Below are 27,026 nucleotides of genomic sequence, written 5' to 3' on the forward strand. Positions count from 1 at the left end.
CCATGACAATCAATTTTTTTAGGTATCTGAAAACTAATGGTTTGGATTTCAAACTTGTTTATCTGATAAAGTATGATGTTATGCATTCTTTGATTTCTTTTATTGCCAAGGATAATTATAATTGCTCAAATTTGGGTTTTGTGCATACTGATTTTTTAAAAAGTTTATTTACTCTATCAAGGAGTATAATCATATGGTTCAGAAATTGAAGTGATATAAAAAAGTGTATTGAGCAGTCTTGCCTCTACTCTGTCCTGTCTTCCTTTCCTAAAACTTCTCAAGATGATCACTCTGCTTATGTAATCTTCCAGTGTTTTTTTACAGGCAGATATCAGCAAATACATTATTTTAGGAAGGTTTTTTTTTTTTTTTCCCTAGAAAAAAGGTGATGTGATTTGCCATCCCTACTTTGTTGCTTATTGAAGGAACATTTTAATACTTTCATGAGGATAAGGATAAAACTAACAACCCCTCCCTTACTATGCCAGCCCTTGGCATGGCTGAAAAAGAACACTGAAATTACTTATGAACGCCTTAACTCATCCTGAAAGGCAAATGGCTACATGGGAGGCCAGAAACAAAATAATAAATAACATTTATTGACAGTGTATTGTGTACTATGCCAAGTTTACAACAACCCTGTGAAAAAAGCATACACACTTAGTATTCATTCCCATTTTATAGATAAGAAAATTGATGCTCCAGAGATGTTAAGAAATTTAACCCATGTTAAGTAGCAGATATCCCTGATAGGATTCAGTGCTTAGTTTTTTTTTTTAAATCACAAGCATAAACTACTTAATTAAATCCTGTATATTTGACACCAAGATTTAGTAGTTAAAATGATTTTACACTTGTTTGATTTGTTCTATTCCCTTTGTTTCTAAAATATTTTAAAACAAGCCCTAAATATCATTTTATTTTGCTTCTGTGGATTAAAGTAGGCATCTCTGAGAAATGAAGTTTTCTTATATAGTGATAATGCCTTTTAATCACTCCTCCAAATAGAGTGATAAAAAGAAATTGACCTTATGACCTAGGCCATCTATTCAGCCTAAAGAAAACTCTAAGCAACTTGGTTATGAAAGGGTAGGGTGATTTCTTTATTTTATTCAAATGGATAGTTTTTCACAAAGACAATAATGGCTGACCCACAAAGAACTCTAGTTAAAGGATACATAGTCCTGTGTCAACCAAAGCTGTCCTGAAATGAAATGTGCCTCTTGATGAACTTCAAGCCACCTTTCCTAAGAACTACCGATTACAATCTACATAAAGAATTAAAACTTTGGGAGTTTTCTTGTGGCACAGTGGGTTAAGGATCTGGCATTGTCACTACAGCAGCTTAGGTTGCTGCTGTGGCATGAGTTCAGTCCCTGGGTGGAGAACTTCCACATGCCATGGGTGCAGCCAAAAAAAAAAAAAAGAATTAAAATTTTGAGGTGATTCTTTTCTTATGAGAGCAAAATAAAGCTTTTAGTTTTAAATAAATTGTGCATTAGTTATTGATATATGGAATATTTTCTGATGGACTCATTGCATGAGACATATACTTTTTTTAAAGGTCTTTGATTTGCGTCAGTGTCATCGTCAGATGCAGCAGCAGGCGGCTACTGCACAAGCTGCAGCAGCTGCCCAGGCAGCAGCCGTGGCAGGAAACATCCCTGGCCCAGGATCAGTAGGTGGAATAGCCCCAGCTATCAGTAAGTATGCTTTTGATTTTTTTTTTTTTAAGTGTGATAGTTGGTGTTTTATCTTAATTGACTCAGTTCATTAGTTAATTTAAGCAATAATAGAAATTAAAGGTTTTTTTTTACTGGGATAACATTTTTTAATTTGTAAAAAAAAAAAAAAAAAAAAACCGAAAACTGTTCTCTGTAAGTTTCCCTTTGTTTAGGACCCTGTATTCATTCTTTTTGTATCAAAAAAGGGAGTATGGGATAAAGGAGAAAGGGGCTTACTGTTATATGATATTGATCTCCTCTTTTTTTGTTGATTCTCTTAATTCTTGCCTCACCAGCCAGGGTGGGTTGTAATCACCAATGTGCTTTGCTTTATTCTAGAAGGAAAGCATATTTCAATTTCAGAATTAGGCACTTCTCCAATTTTTTTTTTTTTTTTTAACGTATGCTAAGCATGGAGAGAAAACTAAGTGAGGGTGGTATTTTGATAACTTGTAGACTTTTTTTTAATTTTAGGGTAAAATTGAACTGTGTGCCAGGGTTCACACTGATGGGGAATTTTTTACTGCAGAGTTAAACTCCTGACTATAGACTTTTATGATGGAAACACGTGGCACCCATCTTCCACGTCTGAAGGCATAACTAGTGATTCATTCAACCCCTGTTCTTAACCTCTTCAGTGTGGTAAGCAAATCACACTGGCTAAGAAAACTGCAGTGGCCCTGCAGGTTTCTCTACAGTACATGCAAATTCCTCCCATTAGTTTCATTGTAATATTGATGAATGCAGATTGACTATATGACTGTATGTTCTGACTGGAAAATTAGATGCAGAGTCTCCATTGTGACTTATGTTCAGGAGTTTACAATATAGAGGTAGATAAGGCATACTTATTTAGAGAATTTGATTTTTTTTTTTTTAAATTTGGGTATCTAAACCATTACTTTGCTAGTTTTGATGTCATAAACATGATTTTACTAAGGAATCCAGAACTACTATTAAATTTCTCATTCTCATCTACTGCCCCCCATTGAATAATTATGTATTATCTCTGTTACTTTGTCAGATTGAGAGACAGACATCATCTGGGTCATCCAAGAAATCATAGTGAAACTAGGACTATTAACTGTCTCATTATTGTCTTACTCTGAACTACACTGTTTATAGACAGACAGTAGGGTTCTTAGAACCAGCCTGTAGATGTGTACTACCTCTTGAAACCAAGTTGTTTCTTATCCCTTCACCCCCACTTCTAAAGAGAAAAACAGGTGGGGTGTTGGTAGACTGTGGTCGTTTGTAATGGATGGTAGCTAGAAGACCCATGTGGAATGTAGATTGTTTTAACCAAAAGTTTTCAGTCCTTGTTGATAAATTATAGATCTATACTTACTTCTTGGCACTTTGACAGAAAAGTTATATGCTGGGGAGAATGAAGTAAAGAAAGCTGCTCACCTTATTAATGTAAGATTCAGGGAGGATGGGAAGAGATCCGCCTCTTCTTCTGACGTCGTCCACATCTTTTCTGTTAGGTTTATCTGCTGCTGCTGGAATCGGTGTTGATGACCTTCGTCGCTTATGCATACTCAGGATGAGTTTTGTGAAAGGCTGGGGACCTGATTACCCAAGGCAGAGCATCAAGGAAACACCTTGCTGGATTGAGATTCACTTACACCGGGCCCTCCAGCTCCTAGATGAAGTACTTCATACCATGCCTATTGCCGACCCACAGCCTTTAGACTGAGGTCTTTTAACTGGTGGGGCCTTAACATTATCAGGATGGTGGACTATAAAATACAATCCTGTTTGTAATCTAAAGATATATTTCACTTTTGTTCTGCTTAATCTTTTCATAAAGGGTTAAAAAAATGTGTTTGCTGCCTTGCTCCCAGCAGACAGAAACTGGATTAAGACAATTTTTTTTTCCCTATTTAGAACTTTTTGGGCATGGCTCATAGCTTGAAGATCAGGAAAAACACATTCTCACTAAATCTTCACCAGTAATGTATGAAGGAATCATTCCAGTGCTGGAAAATTTAGCCCTTTAAAATGTCTTAGAGCCATTTATATGCAGAACATCGATATGTGTGTTACTCTACAGAATAAATTCAATATTACTGATTTTAAAGGCAGAGAAGTTCTCAAAGTTAATTCACCTATGTTATCTTGTGTGTGAGTTGTTATTGTTGAACATACTTTATTCCAAAATATTGTGCCATGTGGGTGAGTTAATTTTACCAAGAGCAACTTTACTCTGTGTTTAAAAAATAAGATAGTAATGTATTATAACCTTTTATCCAAAATATTTTTTTGCAAGTTAAACTAGTGAAGATGATTTCAATTCAGATTGTCTCGCAACTTCAGTTTTATTTTTGCCAAGGCAAAACACTAATTTGTGTATATTGAGAATTCCTTAAAAATTATCAGACAAAGGAATATCATTTAAAATTACATTTGTTATCTTTGTTGGATAACTATTTATCAAGAAATATACTTTTGCCCTATTAAACAATAGGTGTATTCTGTATTTCTAGGCACAAGGTTGGTTACTAAAAAGCCTAGAAGAAGAATTTCTTTCCTTCATTAACATAGGGAAAGGTTTTGTATTTTTAAAAACACTAAAAGCAGTGTCACTCCACCTGATATCTCACCATTCTGCAAAGGTGGCAATGCTTAATCTAAGTAATGAGTATTTTGGAAACTGCTAAATTCTATGTTAAATACTGTGCAGAATAATGGAAACATTACCATTCATAATAGGTAGTTTGGATATTTTTGTACTTGATTTGATGTGTGACTTTTTTTTCATATGCTGTTTAAATCATGTATGTTATGACATCGTTTAAAATTCAGTTTTTGTATCTTGGGGCAAGACTGCAAACTTTTTTATACCTTTTGGTTATTCTAAGCCCTTTGCCATCAATGATCATATCAATTGGCAGTGACTTTGTATAGAAAATATAAGTAGAAAAATTGCAAGTGTATTGACTGTACCACAGACACAATATGTATGCTTTTTACTTAGCTAGTAGCATAAATAAAACTGAATCTCAACATGCAAAGTTGAATTCTAGGTTTGATTTTTAAGTTTTTTTTTTTCTTTTGCACTTTTGAGTCCAACCTCAGTGGTGAGACACCTTCTACTAAATGACAGGCAACAGCCAGTACTATTGGGCAGCATTGGTTTTTTTTTCTCCCACTCTACCAGGACTTCCCTATGGACATTACGTATCAAGTATAGGGTTGGTTTTTTTTTTTTTTTTTAACTTTTATGTTAATGTAGCAAAACTAGGCCTGATTATAAGATAGTTTGTCTACAGGATAAATAGTATGAAATAAAGTCAAGGATTATCTTTCACATGTTTTTTCTTTTTTCGTGGCGGGCCTTTCTAAGTGTAGTAAGATTATTTCAGATGTGTTACAAGTTTGAGAAATGAGAAACACTTAATGCATGATAGTCATCCTTATATCGACTTAAGTGAGCAAATCTACTGCCTTGCTTAGGTCTTAGTAAGACCATTCTAGAAACCACTGAATTTGCTTATTGCTGTGATTTAAACAGATCTTGATCCAGGCTACATGTCTTTGGTTTTTTAAAATAACACATCTACCAACTCATTTATATTCTTTAAGTACTTACAGATTCTTCTGTTAAAGACTTAATTTTTATTGGTAAAAATTTGGTGATTCTAAGTTTTATTGACTTTTTTTTTTAAAGATATCTTCATTCTCTAGAAATTTTTGAATTTAGGTTCATTTTACAATGAATGAAGAATAGGATTGAGAGGAGAGAGTTATAGAATAACAGATTTTTAAAATCCAGGTTATTTGATTAGAACCATAAGCATGCTATGCTATAATCCATTGCCTCCTTTTCTACTTTAAGGAAGGTTTACATGTTTAATCATCTGGGGAAAGTATTGTGGAAAATATTTACTAAGAAGTTTTGTCTTTGAGGCCAAGCTACTCGCCTTGGTTTCTTTCTACAAAGAGCCATAAAAATACTACAAGTACATAGAAGTACTTCTAGTTATTAATTACCTTGTATTTGTGCCTGGATTCAGTCACATGGTTTTGAGAAAACATCTAGTATATAATCTGTTACTTTTGAGGATTTAGTTGTTAAACAGTACTTCCATTTCTTAGAGGTAGTAATCTTTGATCAGTAAGACTAAAAGAACCACTAGGTTTAAGGTTGTATGGCTATTTTAAGGGTAGTATGATTTCTGCAGTTCTTAGAATCTGATTGTGAGGATATGGTTTTCATTGGCTTTTCTCCAGCTAGTTCATATCTCAGAGACCCAAAAATTTGAATTTCAGTGAAAGCTGAGTAAGAGATGATCCAGTATGAGGCCCATTCCACTTTTGTCTAGTGCCTTTCAGTGCATTATCAAAGGGAAATCCTTTAATCCAAAATAATGTTGCCTTTCTTTTCCAGGGAGTAGATTCTGTTGTGGGATACCGTATATCTCATTTTTTATAGTATACTACCCCTGGTATACAAAGATAATGATAATAAATCACTGCCATATAACCTTGTTTTTCCAGAAGCATGGCTCATTTGTATTGACCTAAGCACTAAATAGGTTGTCTGTCCCATTCCTCCTGTGAACATTGTAGGTTTATAAGTTGGATGGCCTGGCTTAGGGAAAACCATACTCAAAATACTCAAATAAACTGAACATATATTAGGTGTATTTAAAGTTAAAAATCGACTTTTATGAAGAAGGGTGTGGTGTAAAGAGGGGATATTTGTAAAAGAACATTTGAAGGCAAAATGTCCTGTCTTCCAGATGATACATATTTTAAAAGTTATTGTAGTTGTCTTTTTGACATGCCCATCTGGAGAAGGGAATTTTTATGTTTTCCCATGGTACTCCTTAAGTATATGTGGAGGTTAAGAACTATATGGTGAAGTATTTCTATTCCTGATTTGATGGTAACTAGTTAATAGTTACTAACTATTATGCAAAATTAGATTAGTTCAGAACCCTTTTGAGAGTCTTTTGGAAGAAGCAGTTTTATTCTAAGACAGAATCCTTTTTTCTATAGTTTGCTCCCTCCATCATTGAGTGATTTTACTGGCATTTTATTTAATGATAGCAGATTGGGAAAATGGTGAGTTTTATAGGTCGCTGAGGTAAATGAGTATATGAAAGCAGTTACTGGTAAAGTCAGTTAACAGCTCTTTCATAGGTGTGTTTGGCTAAGACTAGCAGATAATAGCATGAAGAAATGCTTTTTTTATTCCTTACTAAAGGCAGAACCCATCTTGTTGCAGATAGCTATCTGTAAATAATAGCCTAAATCGTCCTTTGCAAGATTATAGAAAATAGGATATGAGAATCTTGTGTGCAACCTTTTCATTTTTTTTCCATGACAACTAGATAATTTCTTTTCTCCTAAGATATATCAGGAAGGATGTAAAAAGTTAGTGGCCTTACTCATAGCATCCTCAGGCCCAGTCTTGTTTTTAAGCACTTGTCCTATTGTTGCTAGGTTGTTTATCGTATTTATCTGGTATCACTGTGGAATGGACTTTTCTGCATAATCCAAACTTGCCTTATTTAAGCAGCAAAACTTTTTTTACATTGGCCATTTTTGGGGATGGAGTTATTTAATATGTGTACAGAATGTACTAGATACACTTTCTTTTATGCCTCCTGTCTTATAGACTTCAGGGGCTAAGACAGGTGGGACTGTTTTGTCTTCACTAAATGGTCACAGACTGCAATGGTTTGGAATATCTGAATTTGTTATACACACACACACACACACACACACACACACACACACACACACACACACACACACACACACACCCCTTAATAACAGCAACCACTTCCTATGTTATTAGCATACCTCTTCTTAGTTTCTTCTTTCCTTTCTCATTCATTTTCCCAACTGCTTGGGCAAGGAAACCAGATAACCATACTTATTAGAACTTTCTTTAAAATACAAGGGCAAACTGGGACAGGACCCAAGAAACTTCCCTGTAAAATATTGAAAAACACCTCAATGCTTTATCATTTGATCTCAATTTGACTGCTTAATGTGCTTCCTGATTCTTGCTGAGTTTCAGTTAGTTGAGATAGCGTGAAATGAGTCATATTCATATTTTTTCCCCTTTGAAAGGTTTTGTTGCTCCTACCTGAATGCTGCTCAAATAAAAACTGGGGTTACAAAGGTTGGTTGCTAAATTTGCGTCAGTAGCTAGAGGCCATCCCATTGCCTAGAGGACACCAGCACACACACAAAAAGAACAACTGCAAAAAAAACAAAAACCCTTGGAAAATGAAAGGGTCGTTTTTTGTTTTGTTTTGGTGTCCCCTTTTTGAGTCTTCTGGCTTTCCTCCTCTACGGATATTTTTGACCTATATTTTTGACCTATAGGTGCCTTTATTAAAATTGAGGGTCTGATATCCCGCCCCAAGGAGTAGCTAAAGTAATTGCTGATGTTTTCAGGGATTTTGACATCAGACTTGAATGAGTGAATGAATCTTTTTTTCTTCTCCTTTCATCTTTTTTTTTTTTTTTAATGTAGGAAGAGCTAAGGAGAAAACTCTATTGAAGACAGTCATTTCTCTTTATTGATAAAGTTTTTACAGTTTATTTCAGATGCTTTCTCACTAGGTCACAGAACCAGTGTTTTTGTTGGTTTTTTTTTTTTTTTTTTGTCTTTTTGCCATTTCTTGGGCTGTTCCCACGGCATATGGAGGTTCCCAGGCTAGGGGTCTAATCGGAGCTGTAGCTGCTAGCCTACACCAGAGCCACAGCAATGTGGGATCTGAGCCAAGTCTGTGACCTACACCACAGCTCACGGCAACACCGGATCCTTAGCCCACTGAGCAAGGCCAGGGATCGAACCCGCAGCCTCAGCGTTCCTAGTCGGAGTCGTTAACCACTGAGCCACGACGGGAACTCCAGAACCAGTGTTTTTTTGTTTGTTTGTTTGCTTATGGCCACACCCATGACATATGGAAGTCCCTGGGCCAGGGATTGAATCTGAACCACAGCTGCGGCAACACTAGATACTTTAACCCACTGTGCTGGGCAGGGGATTGAACCCTGTGAACCCTGGCCTCCACAGTGACCTGAGCTGCTGCAGTCGGGATTCCTAACCCACTGTACCATTAATAGCGAGAACTTCCAGAACCAGTGTACTTGTTCAGTCTGACATTAGTGACTCTGGGCTGGGGCCAGACAGATGTACTTTCTAGTTTGTGCTCTGCCACTAATTTGATACGTGACCTTGGGCAAGTCATTTACCTTCTTTGGGCCTCAGTTGCCTCATGTGCAAAGTGAAGGAGCTGGACTAGATGAGTTCTTCTAGCTCTGAAGTTTAAGTGACCTTGCCTACCTTGCAGCAGTTTTTTATTTCTTCCTTACCTTTGGTCTGCTGTTTGAGGGGGCTTTTTACTTATTTCTGCATTATTCAAATGAGGCCGGGCTTGATATTTTATTAGTCTTCTGTGGACAAGAAGTTACATAATATATCCTTAAGAGGTAAATTCTGCCAAAGGCCTAGCACCACCTTGGGGGCTGCAATAAATACTTTAAAGAAAAATTTTAAAAAAAGCCTTCATTTTATTTTCTTATTGTCTCTATTCAAGGTGTATTAAGGCTTTTTTTGAGTCATGATATTCTCCCTTTTGGGTTGGTATGTGTGTGACACCATCCTCTTAAGTGCTGTGTGCTGGTAAATTTTTTTCTAACTAAAATGGACTGAAAACTTACTGTAAATACCTAATGATATTAGAGGTCATTGCTTTGGGTCTTTGGTTTCTTAACTCTTCCGTGCTCAAAACAGGGAAATTCCCTTGGACTCTATCAATTAAAATGGTTTATATGACTCAAGAAAAAAAAAAAAAATACCAGTGGATGATTATTCACTTTATTTTTGGCTCTTTTTAGGTCCATTTTGATTAGAAGACTTTTGGCTGGAGCATTCCTTTGAGAGTTCTCTTCCAGCCTATCCTTGAATGAGTATAATTAATGGACTTGGCTTTTTCAAGGACCTTGAGAGCCTTCTTAGGGGGAGGTCAAGAGTAGGGGGTTGCGGAGTCCTGGTAGAGGCCAGCTCTGTGATAGCTGGAAAGAAAGGGAGGAAACCAGTTGCTCTTGCTATGGTTGCTTGTCATTGATAGAAGGACTCATGGGCTTGGATTGGTTTAAAGGCTAAACACGGAGTTGCAAAGTTCTTCCAAGTATTAGGTTCTGGCCAAACTTGTGGAAGTTTGTAGATGATGAAGACCTGGTGGGCTGCAGAACCATTTTGAGGAGGTGACTAAGGGTCACCTCCCCTTTGTTTTTTCCCCTGAAGTCAGAGGAATGCAGCTATGCCAAAACTCAGAGAAGAGCCACACTTAGCTTCTGCTTTGGGGAAAACTGGTCAGCTAAAGCTCTGGTAGTTCCTTTGTGGCTTTCTGTATACTTTTGCCTGGTTGAAGTCTGTGGCTAAAGAAGAATTGAACCTTTCCTGAGAATTCTGTAACAAAATATGTTTTCGATTAAAAGAGGAAGCCAATTAAATCATTATGTGCTCATTCTTTTTCTTAAGCTTGTGGATGTTTTAGATCTGGAAATAGTTCCTAATCATTTAGAGAATTCTAAGACTTGAGGATGACACTTTCCTTCATTGTTTTGTGACCAATGAAATGGAAAATACAGTGTTTCAGATATGACCATGGGAGAACAGTCCCCATTCTTTTCTCATTTCTAAAAGGAGAGGGTGGAGTGATGGTGGTTGGAGAAGAGGTAGTTGCTAGGGATTTATGAGAACCAAGATGAGAGACAGAAATTGGAAATTTAGAGATGCTACCATTGCCCATCTAGGGATTAAGGGAAGCTCTTTCCTCATAGCTGCCTCCTCTGAATTGAGGGGTCATTTGGGGGCAGGGGGTGGTCAGGTAAGGTGCTTCTTTGGCGATGGCTTGTAAAAAAGCATGGCAAAATCATTATTTTCTTTCTGGTCTTGCTGACATGAGTTCTGGAGATGTTAATTGGGCTGAGAAACTCTTTCACCTCACCTAAAGTTTATAATATTTTATGCTAGAACTTGAAGAGGATTGTCGACTGACATTCCATTAGGGGGAAAAAATTCCTTTGTGGAGCACTTCAGGAGAAAGGGCAGTTTTATGTATGCTTCACCTTTTTCTGCCCTCTGCTTTTGACCATTGAGTCTTTGTGCTGTATTCCATCTCCTGCCATATCACAGCTCCCACAAATGACAACCTAAAATGTCCCAACTCCTCTTCAAACCCTTCTCACCCTGTCTTCTCACTGTGATAAATTGCAATACCCTTTACCCTCAAGCCTTTCTGTTATAAAAGAGCAATTCTTTTAGTTCTGGCCCTCCTTTGGGGGTAGTATCCACTTCTATATTTTGATGTAGTCTTTTGGGCCATTTGGTCTCAGAGAGATGGACAAGATGGGTTTAGGGAATTTGCCAGCAGCAGACCTAACCTAAAAGAATGGTTACAGGAGTTTCTCTAAACAGAAAAGAAATGATAAAAGAAAGTGGGACTATCAAGAAAAAATTTAAAATGTGGTAATCAAAAATATGGATAAATACATAAATCTCATCTTGAGTTTTCTAAATTATGTTTGATAGTTGAAGCAAAACTTAGAACATTACCTGTGGTGATTCTAAATATATACGGAGTTCATAAATATTTCAAGCTACTAAAAAAGGTATCCAAAGAGATAAACTCAGAAATACTATAGGTAAGTCAAAATGGAGTTCTAAAACCTGTTCAAGTAATGCACAGTGAGGTTGGTGAAAAAATAAAAGCAAAAAACAGAACAAAAGACTAAAACACCAGACTTGAACTTTGTGTTAACATATCAATAATTACATTAAATGTAAATGGTCTAAGTATACCAGTTAAAAGGCAGATATTGGTAGAATGTATTAAGAGGGAGTTCCCCTTGTGGTTCAGTGGGTTAAGAACCTGACATAGTGTGCAGGAGGATTTGGGTTCAATCCTGGCCTCACCCATTGGGTTGAGGATCCATTGTTGCCACAAGCTGTGGCAGATGCAGCTTGGATCCAGCATTGCAGCTCTGGCATAGGCTGGCAGCTGCAGTTCCCATTTGACCCCTGGCCTGAAAACTTCCATACACTGCAGGTGCAGCTGTAAAAAGAGAGAGACAGTGAGAAAAAAGAATGTATTAAGAAACATGACCCAACTCTATACTGTCTAGAAGCAACTACATCAAGTATAATAATATAGGCAATCTGAAAGAAAAAATATGAGAAAATATATATTAGGTAAACAATCAAAGGAAAGTAGGGCTATGTTAATATCAGATAAAGTAGATTTCAGAGCAAAGAAAAATGCCAGAGATAGAGAAGGATATTATATAATGATAAAAAAAAAAAGTTAATTCTTGAAGACAGAGTTAGTCCTAAATGTGTATACACCAAACACTAGAATAAAAGATAGGAAGAAAAAAAATGATAGAACTGAATAGAGAAATAAATCCACAGCCATAGTTGGGGTCTTCAACATAGTTTTTTTAAAAAATGATAGAACAACTAAACATAAAATGCTTAAGGAGTTCCCACTGCGGCTCAGTGGGTTACAAACCTGACTAGTATCCATGAGGATGTGGGTTCAATCTCTGCTCTTGCTCAGTGGGTTGAGGATCTGGCATTGCTGTGAGCTGTGGCATGGGTCACAGACCCGCCTCGGATCCCGTGTGGCTGTGGCTGTGGTGTAAGCCAGCAGCAGCAGCTCTGATTCAACCCCTAGCCCTCAGGTGCTTTCATATGCTGCAGGTGCAGCCCTAAAAAAGGCAAAAATAAATAAAAAATAAACTAAAATTGAGAACATAGAACTCAACAACACCGTCAACCAATATGATCTAATTGACATTTATAGAACAAGTCATCCAACAACAGCAAAATAGTAATGATTTTCAAGTGCAAACACAACACATACCAAGATAGACCATATCCTGAAAAGACTCAAAATTCAACAATTTTAAAAGAACTGAAATAATGCAGAGCATTCTCCAACCACAATGGAATTAAACTAGAAATCAGTAATAGGAGTTCCCATTGTGGCTTGGTGGGTTAAGAACCCAACATTGTCCCTGTGAGGATGCAGATTCAATCCCTAGCCTTGCTTGGTGGGTTAAGAATCTGATTTTGCCACAAGCTGCAGTATAGGTTGCAGATGTGGCTTGATCCATTGTTGCTGTGGCTAGGGCATAGGCCTGTAGCTGCAGCTCCAATTCAACCCCTGGCCAGGGAACTTACATATGCCACAGGTGTGGCCTTTAAAAATAGAAAAAAAAAAAAAAAAATCGATAGTAGATAACAGGAAAATCTCTAAGCACTTAGAAACTAAATAATATATTTCTAAACCATGGGTTAAAATTTCTCAAGGGATTTTTTTTTTTTTCCAAATAACACTAAAATGAATGAGAGGTAAAAACAATATCTGGGGTTCAGTTAAAACAGTGTTGAGAGGGAAATTTATAGTACTAAATGTAAACATTCAGAAGAAGAAGAAAAAAAAATCAATACTCTAAAACTTCCACTTGAAACACCTTAGAAAAACCCCAAACAAACACAAGGAAGGAAATAAAAGCTGGAACAGAAATCAATAAAATTGAAACAAAACCAAGAGAGAAAATGAAACAAAGAGCTGGTTGTTTGGAAAGATCAGTAAAATCAACAAACCTCTAGCAAGATAAAAAAGACACAAATTTCCACTATGGGGGATAAAATGAGTTATCATTGCCACCACTATAGACATTGAAAGGATTATAAGGGAATAGTACAAACAGCTTTACACATAAGTTTGACAACTTAGATAAAATTGACCAAGTTTTGAAAAATACAAATTACCAGAACTCACCCAATATGAAATAGATTATTTGAATAGCTCTATAGCTATTAAGGAAATCAAATTAATTTAAAATACCCCAAAAGAAATCTCCAGTCCTTAGATGGTTTCACTGGAGATTCTACCAAAGAAAATTTAATACCAGTAATACAATCTTAGCAGAAAATAGAAGAGAACATGTCCCAATTCATTTTATGAAGCTACTATTATCCTGATACAAAACCAAAGACAATACAAAAAAAACCAAAAAACAAAAACAACAGACCAATATCTGTTATGGACTATATGTAAAATACTTAATAAAATATTAACAAATGGAATTTGACAACATAAGAAATTACATACCATGACCGAGTGGAGTTTATTCTAGGAGTGCCAGGCTGGTTCAGTGTTTGAAAATCAGTCAATCTAACAACCACATCATCAGACTAAAAGAAGAAAAAAATCTCATCATTCTCAGTAGAAACAATTTTGTGAATCAACTATACTTCAATAATTTTTTTTTTTTTTTGTCTTTTTGCCTTTTTAGGGCTGCACCTGCGGCATATAGAGGTTTCCAGACTAGGGGTCTAATCAGCCACAGCTGCTGGGCAATGCCAGATCCTTAACCCACTGAGTGAAACCAGGGATCGAACCCACAACCTCATGGTTCCTAGTCGGATTCATTTCCGCTGCACCACGTCGGGAACTCTAATAAAGTTAAAAAAAGAAATCCCATCATTCTAGCAATTGATGAAGACAAGGCATGTGACAAAATCCAACATCCATTCACGATAAAAAACATGATAGAAAATAGGAATTAATTCCTTAATAAAGCACATCTACAAAAAGCCTACATCTAACATAATAATGTTGAAAAACAATGCTTTCCATCTAAGATCAGGAACCAGTCAAAAATGTTTACTCTCACTACTCAACCCAGTGCCGAAAGTTTTCACCAGTGTAATAAAGCAAGAAAAGGAAATAAAAGGCATACAAATTGGAAAGGAAGAAGTAAAACAGTTCTCACTTGCAGATAACATGATTGTCTATGTAGAAAATCCCAAGGAATGTATCAAACTCCTAGAACTAATAAGTCCAGTGAGGTCACTGAATACAAGATTTACATGCAAAAGGCAGCTGTAGTTTTATTATAAGCAGTGAACATGTGGACACTGAAAATACAATACTATTTTCAACTACTGGAAGCATGTAATCTAATAAAACAGGAATGAAGGGGAGACATAAATTTGCTTTAGGCCAAAGCAGCACATGGTCAGTGCTTTAACCACTGACCAACCCGGGTCTCCATGCTTCTGAGGAGGAAGCTGGAGGGTCAGGAAAGCTTCCTGGAGGAGATAGCCTTTAAATTTGGCCTTGAAGACGGGAGAATGTCAATAGAAGGGCTGCATATGGGAAAGAGATTCCAGGAATGACACAGCAAAGGCATGGAAGTGGGAGCCCAGAGGGACATTTCTGGGAAGGGCAAGTAGCAATGTACAGGGAACCCCACAAGTTCATGAACAGAGGGGCAACAGCAGGAACGGAGAGTCGGGGCCGGACTGTGATGAGGCTTTAAGGACTAGGCAGAGGAGTGTAGACTTCAGTGAGTATTCGAGGTCAGCTTGATTTATTTTGACATTAGAATGCTTCTTGCTACTGCCTGGGAAAGAGAGGCTATGTTCCAAGTTAATATTCCATTTTAACACCTAATTTGATAGTGAAACAGAGGCACTTAAGCCTGGAGTAAACACAGTCATACCCTGACCACAAAAGCATCACTGATGGACTAATAAAAAGGAAAGGAGTCATGGGCAAAACAAATACGTCTTTGCAGTTCCCAAGGCAGTACCACCTCATAAACACTACCGACCTTTTGCTTGTTATGACAAGACAAGCCCTCAGAGCTTCAGTTTTAATTGAAAACCAGACTACCAGCAAAATGCCCTTAACAGTTGTTACGGATTGAATTGCATCTTCCAAAAAGACATGATGAGGAGTTCCAGCTGTGGCACAACGAGATGAGGACGGTCAAACAGGACTACTCAGACAGGAAGGGGGTGATGTGCAAAACCTCCCATCAAGGGTGAAATCACTACTGCAGTGGTAACCTCTGCACCTGTGACTGGCAGACACCTGGAGGCCTGGCGGTCGTGATTCGAGGGCCTCAGCATCCTCAGACCTGCGGTTACTCATTAACCGCAGGCAACTTCGGTAACTTCTTTCCGCTTCAGTCTCTATCTGTAAAACGCAGGCTTACTTAACGTCCTTGGATTGATGTGAGGATAAATTGAGAAAAATGTATGTGACCTATTTTAAAATGTGCCTGCTACTAGGAAGCGGTTGATAAGCTTAGCCGCCATCACCATCATTTCATCATCATCCTCGCCTTAATGGAAAACCAGTGTGTTTGGGGGCTGCCAGGTGCCAGTGAAATGCGCGGGCCTGACCTGACATGCTTGGGGGAGGAGGGCTGCTGGAGTTCCTCATTGGGTGCAGGGGGCTTCCCGTCCTCCCCCACGCACGCCCCGCCCCTTCTAGGTGTCCCGGAGTCCCCGACCCCGCCTGGTCAGGGCTCCTAGTCCACACTCTAGGCGCCAGCGGCCGGATTTCAGGTCCGAGGAAGCCCTCGACCAGGTGACGGCTGAAGCCGGGGAGAGGCTCTCCTTCAGCACCTCTCTGCGTTCCTGCGGAACTGCCACCGGGAGTCGCAGGCACCGGGGAGCTGACAGGTAGCCGGGGACAGCAATCCTTGGGCTGGGGGGGATTGGGGGCTAACTGGGGCCAGAGGTGCAGCGAGTAGGGGCCCGCGGGCGGCTGGGACCCGGACCAGGAGGGGTGGAGGGAGCAGGGCACGCGTCGTCGGGGAAAGCAGCGCGGAGGAGGAGCGAAGCCGCGGGAAGCCGCGGAAGACCCGGGAGAACCGCGCAAGACCAGGGCGTTGGAGCGGGAGGCGCGCTCGGACTTTCCGCTTCCCACGCTTACCGCCAGGGGTCGCCATCGCCCCGCGCAGGGCCCTCCTCCGGGTCCCCTTCCCTCCGCCCGGCTGCTCCCGGCTCCTCCCGCCTGAGCCGCGAGCCTGCGAGGAGGGCGCGCTGGGTCCCAGTCCCTCTGCCTTGGTACCCAAGCGTGCCCGGCCGCTGCCCCCGGCGCGGGGAACCGAACTAACCCCAGTGCTCCTGCCTCTAGATTTCGGATGTTAGGGATCTTTAATTTGATTTTGCAAGGACTCCGGGAAGTCGCCTAGGACCAGTATCGTTTTTGTCCGCAAAAACTTCGGTCTTATGGAGGAGCTAGGCTCTCATTGGCCCAGAATCTGGGGTCTGAGCTGGCGGAGCATTGGCCACCTTGGAGGTCGGCCGGCCTCCTGGGCCCAGTTGGAAGCCTCCCCCTGGTGCTAATGGCTTGTTCTAGGAGCATCGGAAGAAAAGTTCATACTCACCAGTACCACCCCCACCCAAGAGCCCCTGTTACTGAAAGGCGGGGGGAGCCCCCCGAGCCCTGGAAAGCACAGGCCGAAGAGGAAATTTTAGGGCCGGGCCCAGGAAGCATGAAAATAACAACGACGACAACAGTAATAATAGCAATGGCTAACACCAAGTAAGCAGGCATTATGTGACAGGCACTGTTCTGAGCTCATTACCTGTAATTACTCACTTAAATCCTCACACATATTTTATGAGGGAATATTATCACTGTGCTACAGGTGGGGAAAGTGAAGCACAGAGATCTTAAATCTCTCTGGGTCTCAGTTTCCTGAAAATTCAACACTTTCGAAGGAAAGTGCCCCACCAGGTTAGTCATAAATTGTTTAACTGAAATAGCAGCCAATTCATGGTGAGAAAGTGGCAAGGAATAGCGGTGAGACCAGGCGCATGTGTTTTCTGGATGTGCTGCAGCGGGGCCATTGCCTTAGTAAAATCACTGAAGAACCTGGGGGAGAATGGCCGTGAATTTTTCTCTTAAAGCGCCCCCTGGTGGGAAGGGAGGGCAAGACCGCCGCCTTGGCAAAGTTTCTTGGAGATCAATCCTGGAAAGGATGCGGTCCCAGACTGTTGATGAAAATACCCATTTTTGCCCTCAGTGTGGGAGCTTCTCAGTGTAGTAGGAAAGGGTCAGGTTGGCCACTAGACATGAAACTTGAAGGAACAGTCATTGAGTCACTGTCCCAACTAATCACTCATTGAGTGGCCGCTAGACAGAGGCTGTGTGGGCATTTGTGACCTGTGAGCCACTTGGCAGAGGTGGAACTGGAGGGGGCTAGTAAGCAGTGGCTTGAAGCTCCACAGCAGTCCCTGAGCTGCTAACAGTGTCAGAAATTCCATCACCAGAGAGAAGAGGTCGTGGCACAAGGCTGGGTCCTAATTTGGCCCTCATTTAAATTTAGAAAACTCTTCCTGGTGCTGAGACAAGGCCTGCCTCCCATTAACTTCCTCCCAGACTCAGAGCCCTGGTTCCACAGGTCGGGGGGTGGGGGGAAATCTAATGCCCCAGGACAAATGAGCTCATCAGATATTTTCTGGTGCGGGGGTGGGGGCCATCCCTGCGGTAGCTGGAGGAGGGTGCTGGCCCTGTTTCAGAACTGCCTCTGCAGTTAAATCTCAAACCGCCACCAGCTGCTGCCTTGGGTGTGGCTGTGGCTGTGGGAGCACTATCACAAGAGTCCTCACACCACCGTTTTGGGTCCTCAAATAGCTATTGGGTCCATTTGTCCTTAAGAATGACATACCCCCATAGTAGGATGCAGGGACATTCGAGGCTTATGTCACAGAACAGCTCAGCCCCCCAGTACAACTGTCAGCTCCAGTGTACAAGCATCCTACCTCATGCTGCTGCTCGAATGGTTGGGAGCACACTCCCACACTCCCTGGTGTGGTTCTCACCCACCACAAGTTGGCTTCAACTTCTTTTCAAAGAAAGAAGCTGCCTTTGTTTGGGGCCAGACCCCACCTTCCCTGGGAGCCATAAACAATGCTTGTCAAACACTGGTGGTGTTTTAAAATGTTTAATGATATAGGAGTTCTTGTTGTGACTCAGTTTGTTAAGGACCTGAGTTGTCTCTGTGAGGATGTGGGTTCGATCCCTGGCCTTGCTCAATGGGTTAAGGATTTGACGTTGCCGCAAGTTGCGCCATAGGTCACAGATGCAGCTTGGATCTGGCATTGCTGTGGCTGTGGTGTAGTCTGGCAGCTGCAGCTCTGATTGGACCCCTAGCCTGGGAATATCCATATGCCTTGGGTGCATCCCTAAAAAGATAAAGCAAGCAAGCAAGCAAGCAAGAAAATGTTTAATAATATAGTAGAAAGAACATGGGCTTTGAAGTCAGACTTGGTTGTTAATATGAGCTTAACACCATTTATCACCTAAAATATCAAGGCACGTTTCCATATCTGTAAATAGTGGCAGTGGTGATAGTGGGGAATGAAAACTATATTATGAGATGTAGAAAAATGGAAAGAACGCCCATAGTGGGAGTTTCACAGACGGGAGACAGAGGCAATCCAGGTACCCAATTTTTTAGTGGTGTGTTCCCCAACAAGATTTTAGGTTCTGCCCCCTCAAGGCCCACCTCCCCCTGTGCCATCTGGTCTCCAGGGCCTTTGCTTGGCCTCAGACACTCTCTGTGCTGTGCCATTCCCACCATTGCTGTAGGCATTTGTCTGACCTGGTTCCAGAACGAAGCACCCCCTGCCAACCCATATGGGCTCAAATGGGGGTGGGGGGGAGTGGGAAGCCATTTAGAGAGAAAAGAAAAATTTAATAGCAGCTAATACTTTTGAGGGACATCTGAAAAGTTAGGTGATTAAGGCTGGGAAGGAAGAGACTAGAAAGAACTGAAGAAAGAAATTGCGAATTCAAGTCAAAAACAGGAGACTTTCCTGCAGATGGAAGCCCCGGAGAGGGAAGCTGAGGGTGATCATCAGCCATAACTCTGAAGCCAGACTGCTTGTCTCATCCCAGCTCTTGCACTTAAGAGCTTAGCCTTTGTCCATCTGCACCTCAGTTTCCTCATCTGTAGAATGGGGATAGTCATACCCCTTGGAGGGCTGTTACAGGGATGATATGAATTTGCGTTTCCAAATCACTCAGCACAGTGTCTGACATGTGGTGAGTGCTCAGTGGGCACTAAGTGGTGTTATTTTTCCTTTGAAATGAAAACTTAGAGATTTGGGGAGCATGGGCAAGAGGGGTCCATGGGGACACCCGGCCTGTTTCTCTTACCAGTGAGGCATCTGAGCCCAGAGAGCTGCTCTCCCCATAGCCCTTGAGCAGATGCTGGCACCTCCTGTTCCCCACAAAGCTCCTTCTTTGTCAAGTTGTCAGGGCTGTTTCCATAGCACTCTGGGGGGTCTGGGTCTTGCCATAGCACAGCACATGGGCAGGGTCACCATGGCATATCTGTGCATCAGTCAGGGTGCTTGGCATGGACAACCCAACTCAAAATAGTTTAAGGGGTTAAAAAAAAAAAGGTAATTGCTGCTGTACTAGAATGTCTAGGATGCTTTCAGGCCCAGGTGGATCTGGGGCCTGAAGTGATCCTATCAGGACAGTGTCTCTCCTTTGTGTTTCTATAGGTGGGCTTCATCCTCAGGTAGGCTCTTCTCTTCAGGGATAAGGGCCACCACCTGCAACTCTAAGCTCACCTTGTCCTCACTTTAAAATTGGAGGTTTTACTATTCGATATGAGGAGGCCAACAGATTAGAGACAATGGCCATTGAAAAGTTAGTTTGTTTCTCACAGTTCCCAAGAGGAGTGCACGGTGCTATGCAGGGCCACATGGAGAAGCACCGGGGTCCATCAGGAGGCAGAGGGCACAGCAGGAAAGGAGCCTTTATTCTGGTGTTTGCGGGAAGGACTGGGTGAGTTAGGTAAGCCAGAAGAGCAAGGATTGGCTATTTTGAAAAATTTCACTGGGCTCTGGGGTAGAGGGGCTGCTCCTGGCTGTCTGACACCTGGCCAAAGGGTGATTAGGGCAGGGGGAGAGTGACCCCAAGTGTAAGAGCCAATGAAGGAGGCTGTGGAGGGGTGTGGGCTCTGACTGGTTAATTTGCATGTGAAAAGCACACTGCTTTATTATCTCTAGGAACTGGCCAGCCCTGGGAGGGACAGTCTTGTCAGGGTCAGCAAGGACCCAGATGTCCAAGCATCAGAAATACAGAAAAAATGGGAAAAAAACACCTGCTGTGCCCTGGCCACTCACTAACCCCCCCACCAAAGTAAATAATTTTGCCATACAGGCAGCCTTAATTATAACTAGAACCCACTTCTGTCCCTTTTCCTGCCCTAACAAGGCAGCCTGCCCTCTCCTTTGGCTACAAGAAACAGTCCCCGATCTGTAGGTCTCCTGGGACAAGTAAGAGCTTCCAAGCCCTTCTGTGGGGGAGGTGAGAGGGCCCCCCGGGGCTGCCCTGTTCTGGGCAGGGTGCCAACCCCACAGGGCAGGCCTTGTCTGGGACCAGGCTCTGAAAGCTGGAGGTGTCTGGGTGGCTGGTGGAGGACTAGGCTCCGAGTGTAGGATGCCGTTAGGGACAGAGGAGGGCCTGATGTCAGGAAAAGGGGCAGCAGTGCCAGCGGGGATGGCCCTTCCTGTCCTTCGCTGCTCTCAACACACCTGAGTCTTTCCCTTTCCTGAGTCTGGATGTGGCTCTTGGGAGAAAACCCTGGGGAGGCTGACTTTGGGGAATTTTGCCCCCAGAAGTACATTATCTGTCCTCAGGGCAGAAACACCTGCCACCCTGGCCAACAAATTCTGGGGACTTGGTCCTGGAATGTTGGTGAACTGGAAGGAAGCCTCAGACGGTGGGACACCCTGGGCCTCAGGGCTGGAGCTCCAGAGGCAGCTCCTTAGATTCAGTGGATGGAAACCTCTGGGTGCCTCTGTTTCCTCATGGAACTTGGGTAAAATGACCACCTTCCCTTTTGTCGTGGGAGGCAGGAGAAACAAATCAGATCATATGGCAAACTCCAGTGTCTGTGCTAAGGAGGGAGGTGATAGATAATGGGTGGAGCAGCTGGTTAAAAAAAGATTTATTTTTTCAGGAGTTCCCTTTGTGGCTCAGTGGTTAACAAACCCAACTAGGATCCATAAGGACGTGGGTTTGATCCCTGGCCTCGCTCAGTGGGTTAAGGATCCGGTGTTGCCATGAGCTGTGGTATAAGTCGCAGACGTGGCTTGGATCCTATATTGCTGTGGCTATGGTGTAGGCTGGCAGCTGCAGCTCTGATTCGACCCCTAGCCTGGGAACCTCCACATGCCATGGGTGTAGCCCTAAAACAGCAAAAAATAAAATAAAATAAAAAATTAAAATTAAAGTTTTTTTTCTGAGTTCCCATTGTGGCTCAGTGGTAATGAACCTGACTAGTATCCATGAGAACATGTGCTTGATCCCTGGTCCTGCTCAGTGGTTAAGGATCCAGCGTTGCTACAAGCTGCCTTGTAGGTCATGGAGGTGGCTCAGATTCTAAGCTGCTGTGGATGTCTCTGGCAGCTGTAGTTCCAATTTGACCCCTAGCCTGGGAAATTCCATATGTCACAGATGTGGCCCTAAAAAAAAAAAAAAAGAAAAATTTATCCCCTCTGAAAGATGGTGCCCTTTTAGCCTAGCTTTTATTTCTTTACTGTTTGACGATATGAAAATGACTTCACTTTCCTCTTACCTCTGCCCTGAGGAAAAGTAGAGCTCTAGCTGATTATAGCTGTCAACTACCCCTGGGGCTCTTGGAGGGAAGGGCAAGGCCAGGGGAGGGCTATGGGGTCCAGGGTGGCAGCCATTGGGGCTGGCAGGCTGCTGCCAGGCAGGACAACAAGCCCTGTATTGCCGTAATTTTTCAGGAGAAGTTGGAACCTGCTTTTCTATCGAAGTTTCCTGAAGTGGGAATGTTGGCAAATGATTTAAAAAAAATTGTCCAACATCGCAGGCCAATCATAACAAATCTGAGGGCCAGATGTAGGCCTCAGACTGCCAGTTTGTTGACCTCACACCCAGACCTCTTCAGGCCCTGAGCTGTCTGCTGGCAGGCACCCAGCCAGCCCCTCTGGCAGCGGGAAAGGCCTGCGGACTTACCCTCCCCCATCTGAGCTGTCATTCAGCCACTAGACACTGAAATACTGCATTTTATCTATGTATTTTTAAATTGAAATATAGTTACTGTACAGTGTTGTGTAAGTTACAGGTGTCCAACAGAGTGATTCACAGTTTTCAAAGGTTATACTCCATTTATAGTCATGGTAAAATCCTGGCTGTGTTCCCTGCATTTGTACAATGTGTCCTTGTAGCTTACTTGATATGTATTAATTTGAACCTCTTAATCCCTCACCCCTAGCTTGCCCCTCCCCCTCCCTGTCCCCACTGGTAACCACTAGTTTGTTCTCTGTATCTGTGAGTCTACTTCTTTTTGGTTATATTCTTTAGGTTGTATTCTTCTTCCTCTTCCTCTTCCTCTTCCTCTCTTTTAAGCGCCACACTGCTGACATATGGAGGTTCCCAGGCTAGGGGGCGAATCAGAGCTGTCACCGCTGGCCTACGCCAGAGCCACAGCAACACTGGATCCGAGCTGTAACCTTAACCCACTGAGCGAGGCCAGGGATTGAACCTGCAACCTCATGGTTCCTAGTCAGATTCGTTTCCGCTGCACCACAATGGGAACTCCAAGGTTGTATTTTTAGATTCCATATTTAAGTGATATCATACAATATTTGTCTTGCTCTGACTTATGAAATACTGCATTTTGAGGCTTACATGTATGAAAGATTTTCTGGAAGTCTGGTACCCATCTTTCCCAGTGTTTTGCAGGAGCAACCTGAAATGGCTCATGGGCTCTGCAGTGACACTCAGGGACCTTGAGCCAGGCCCGTGACTTCTCTCTAGGCCTCAGTTTCATCATCTGTAAAATGGAGTCCAGTTAGATACTCATCTAGTTCAATGTTTGTTGGCTTTAAGAGCATTTTTTAAAAATTTTTTTTTGGTCTTTTTGCTATTTTCTTGGTCTGCTCTCACGGCATATGGAGGTTCCCAGGCCAGGCGTCGAATCGGAGCTGTGGCCACCAGCCTACACCAGAGCCACAGCAACGCGGGATCCGAGCCGTGTCTGCAACCCATACCACAGCTCACGGCAACGCCGGATCGTCAACCCACTGAGCAAGGGCAGGGATCGAACCTGCAACCTCATGGTTCCTAGTTGGATTCGTTAACCACTGCGCCGCAACGGGAACTCCGCTTTTTTTTTTTTTTTTGATGGGAGGGGAAGGAGTTTTCATACAATGAAATTAAAATGTAACCATTTCACTCATGGCTTTACCTGGGTCTTTAATCCCATACTGTCCAATATAAATAGGATTTGAGCCCCAGATAAAATTTAAAAATTCCTTGTTGCTATGTTAAAGAATTTTCAAAAAAATCGAAGTTAGTTTTCATTATATTTAATGCAGTGTATTAAAATATTTTCCATTCAATATGTAATCAACATGGAAAACTATTAATGAAATATTTCACATTATTTTTCATACCAAGTCTCAGTAGGTATTTCATACTTAACAGTGCATCTTGCGTGCTCAGGAGTCACGTGCTGCTGCCATGTTGGACAGCGCAACTGCAAAGGCAGGAAGTGCCAACTTTTCCCACACTCCCAACTGAGATGCCAGGTCACCTAAGGTAGTGAGTGAAGCGGGTGCCTATCCTTCCCTCCTCCCACCAGGTTTTTGTCTTCACAGTGACTGATGCATACACCATGTTCAGTTTACCAGCATGCACTGCTCTCCAACCCCGGCAGGTGTCTGTTTTCACTGTCTGTCAGTTCCGGGAACAGTTCTGAGCCAGCGAAGGCATCCCCCTCCAGCCCTTACCCACCACTGCCAACCCTGAAAGAGCCAGAGGTGCCTATGAATGGGAGAAGAAACTTGAGGTGGGGAGCAGAGAAGACCCCCACTATGCCTCCTTTCCCAAGGCAGACTCTCCATCTGCAGCAGCCCTGGGTGGGAGAGTGAGCTTTAACTTGAAGTTTTGAAGTCCTAGATTGTTCCACTGGGCTGGGTACCCATTCCTAAACCAAGGCTATTTTTGTTTCTGAAAGTGATCAGAAGATTTGCTTCAAATATTCGAGCAAAGACAAAGTGTGTGTGTTGGGGGACGGATGAGGAGGGAAATAGGAATTGATAAAAACAAGCAGGACTGTTGATAATTGCTGAAGCTGGGTGATGGGGTATGTGGGGGTTCATTATTACTATTTTACTTATTTCTGGAAGTGTGTGAAAATTTCCATAATATAAATTTTTAGACAGTGACTAGAGGACTTTTTGAAATTGGGAGTGAACAGGACGGGCACAGAACCCACGGGATGAGAGCAGATAAAATGAAAAATTGTGGGCAGGCATTCCTGTTGTGATTCTGCATGTTAAGAACCCGACATAGTGTCTATGAGGATGCGGGCTAGATCCCTGGCCTCACTCTGTGGGTTAAGGATCTGGTGTTGCTGTGGCTGTCTCAGGGGGCTGGCAGCTGCAGCTCTGATTCAACTTCTAGCCTGGGGAACATCAATGTGCTGTGGGTGCGGCTGTAAGAAAGAAAGAAAAAAGAAAGCAAGCCAGCCTGTGGGCAAAAATTGTAAAATAAGAAAATTATTTTCTGGGCATATCCATGGGATCCACTTGTCCAATGCACCAGTTATTTTTTCCTGGGTGGTGAATTTATAGGTTTTCATCCTCCAGTCATCAGTTTCCTTGGTCTTGGGGATGTCCCTTCTGGCTGAGATCCCCCCCCCCAGTGCTTGCCCTAGGGGCCTGGGCTCCCTGACTTTTTTGGGTGGTTTGGTGACACAGTAGCTCCTCATGACAGATAGTCAGATGGATGTTTCTGGAGTGCAGAGGCCCTTGGGGTCCAGAAGGACAACCTCAATGAAGATATTGAGCACAGCAGGGACCCAAGGAGCATTTGATGTTTTGAGATGAACTCATGGTCTCCCATCAATAAGCTCAAACCCTGAATCCTGTTTGGGGTGGGGTGGCCATGGCGGGGGCGGGGGTGGGGTGGAGTTGGCTCAAGTGCTGTGGGACACTTGGTGAAATGTTGAATTGTGTGTAAACCTCCACACATGTAAAGTGAGCAGCACGGTGCATGAAGGTCCCTCCATTTGGAGCATCTGTCCCTGAAACCCACAACTGGGGCCTCCATGGGCCTCTCTGTCTCTCTGAGAAACAAGCTGTTTACTTAGAGCTTGGGTTTTGTTCTGAGTGTGATAACTAATACTTTGGTAAAGGCTTCCTGAGTGTTAGGCGTTGTCCAGTGCTTTGTGTGAATGATTTAATCCGCACAGTGATGCTATAAAGAGGGGAGTATCACTTCCTTGCTGTGCAGATGAGAAACAGGAGCTCCCAGAGATTTCTGCTAAGAGACGCTCTTAAGGACACACAGGAAGCCAGGACTGACCAGATGACCCAGCAACCACTGTGGGTCTCGCCTCCCAAGGAGTGTCGGGAAACCCAGCTTATCACACAGACAAATCAAAAAGTGCCAGACTCCTGGGAAGGCTCTGGGGTGGGACTCCCAGCAGAGGTCCCCATAGAGGCCAATGGCATCATATTTCTAATGGGACATTCCAATACCTGCACAGTGACAGTGACCCTGCCAAGCAGGGGTTCTTGGGTGACCTGGGAGAAGAACTGATTAAGAATAATTCATGGGAGTTCCCTTCATGGCTCAGCGGTTAACAAACCCAACTAGAACCCATGAGGATGTGGGTTTGATCCCTGGCTTTGCTCAGTGGGTTAAGGATCCAGCATTGCTGTGAGCTGTGTGGTGTAGGTTGCAGATGCAGCTCGGATGCTGTGTTGCTGTGGCTGTGGTATAGGCTGGCCGCTGTAGCTCCAATTAGACCCCTAGCCTGGGAATCTCCATATGCCATGGATTCAGCCCTAAAAAGCAAAAAAAAAAAAAAAAGAATACTTTGTGATGAAGTCAAATGTTTCTTCTGAAGTTCAAGAGAATGGTTTTCCAGGTTTTCTAGCTGCTTCCCACTGCCCTGACCAGGTGGCTGCATCCTTCATTCATCTAAGCACATCCTTCCTTCATTGGTCCTGCAGAGGCCATTGGAGACATGAAATAAGAGCGTCTGGCACTTTTGAGTTAGTTCACAAAGTGCTTTCCTTACATTGTCCTGCTTCTCTGTCCATAATACAGCGGCAGCCCTTTCAGTCTCGCGCTGCAGAAATTAGGAAAAGGAAGCCTGCCTGTGGCAGCCAGATCTACTGCTTGGCAGCTCAGCCAGGGCTCAAATCACAAATTCAAAATTAGATTTTTCCGGAGTTCCCACTGTGGCTCAGCAGAAACAAATCTGACTAGTATCCATGATGACACAGTTTCGATGCCTGGCCTTGCTCAGTGGGTTAAGGGTCTGGTGTTGCTGTGAGCTGTGGTGTAGGTCACAGATGTGACTTGGATCCTGCATTGCTGTGACTGTGGTGTAGGCCAGCAGCTGCAGCTCCGATTCAACCCCTAGCCTGGGAACCTCCATATG

At 42.6% G+C, this 27,026-nt stretch overlaps 1 protein-coding gene and 1 long non-coding RNA gene across 7 annotated transcripts in view; both read left to right on the plus strand.

The window, feature by feature from the left end:
- Nucleotides 1–10,211, plus strand: part of SMAD4 (SMAD family member 4) — a 111,659-nt gene extending 101,448 nt beyond the window's left edge. For 3 of the 5 annotated variants that reach the window (XM_013985326.2, XM_021082766.1, XM_005654429.3), the window contains exons 11-12: nucleotides 1,565–1,703; nucleotides 3,212–10,211. In XM_013985326.2, coding sequence (XP_013840780.1) covers nucleotides 1,565–1,703; nucleotides 3,212–3,423 — 351 coding nt within the window. In that variant the 3' untranslated portion in view covers nucleotides 3,424–10,211. 5 annotated transcript variants of the gene reach the window in all.
- The window catches only part of LOC106506676, a 39,163-nt gene continuing 26,276 nt past the window's right edge, over nucleotides 14,140–27,026 (plus strand). For both annotated transcript variants that reach the window (XR_001302119.2, XR_002344399.1), the window contains exon 1: nucleotides 14,140–16,248. This is a non-coding gene — a long non-coding RNA (uncharacterized LOC106506676). The remainder of the gene's footprint in view (nucleotides 16,249–27,026) is intronic.

This window comes from Sus scrofa, chromosome 1 (assembly GCF_000003025.6).
Source record: "Sus scrofa isolate TJ Tabasco breed Duroc chromosome 1, Sscrofa11.1, whole genome shotgun sequence".
Lineage (NCBI taxonomy): Eukaryota > Metazoa > Chordata > Mammalia > Artiodactyla > Suidae > Sus > Sus scrofa.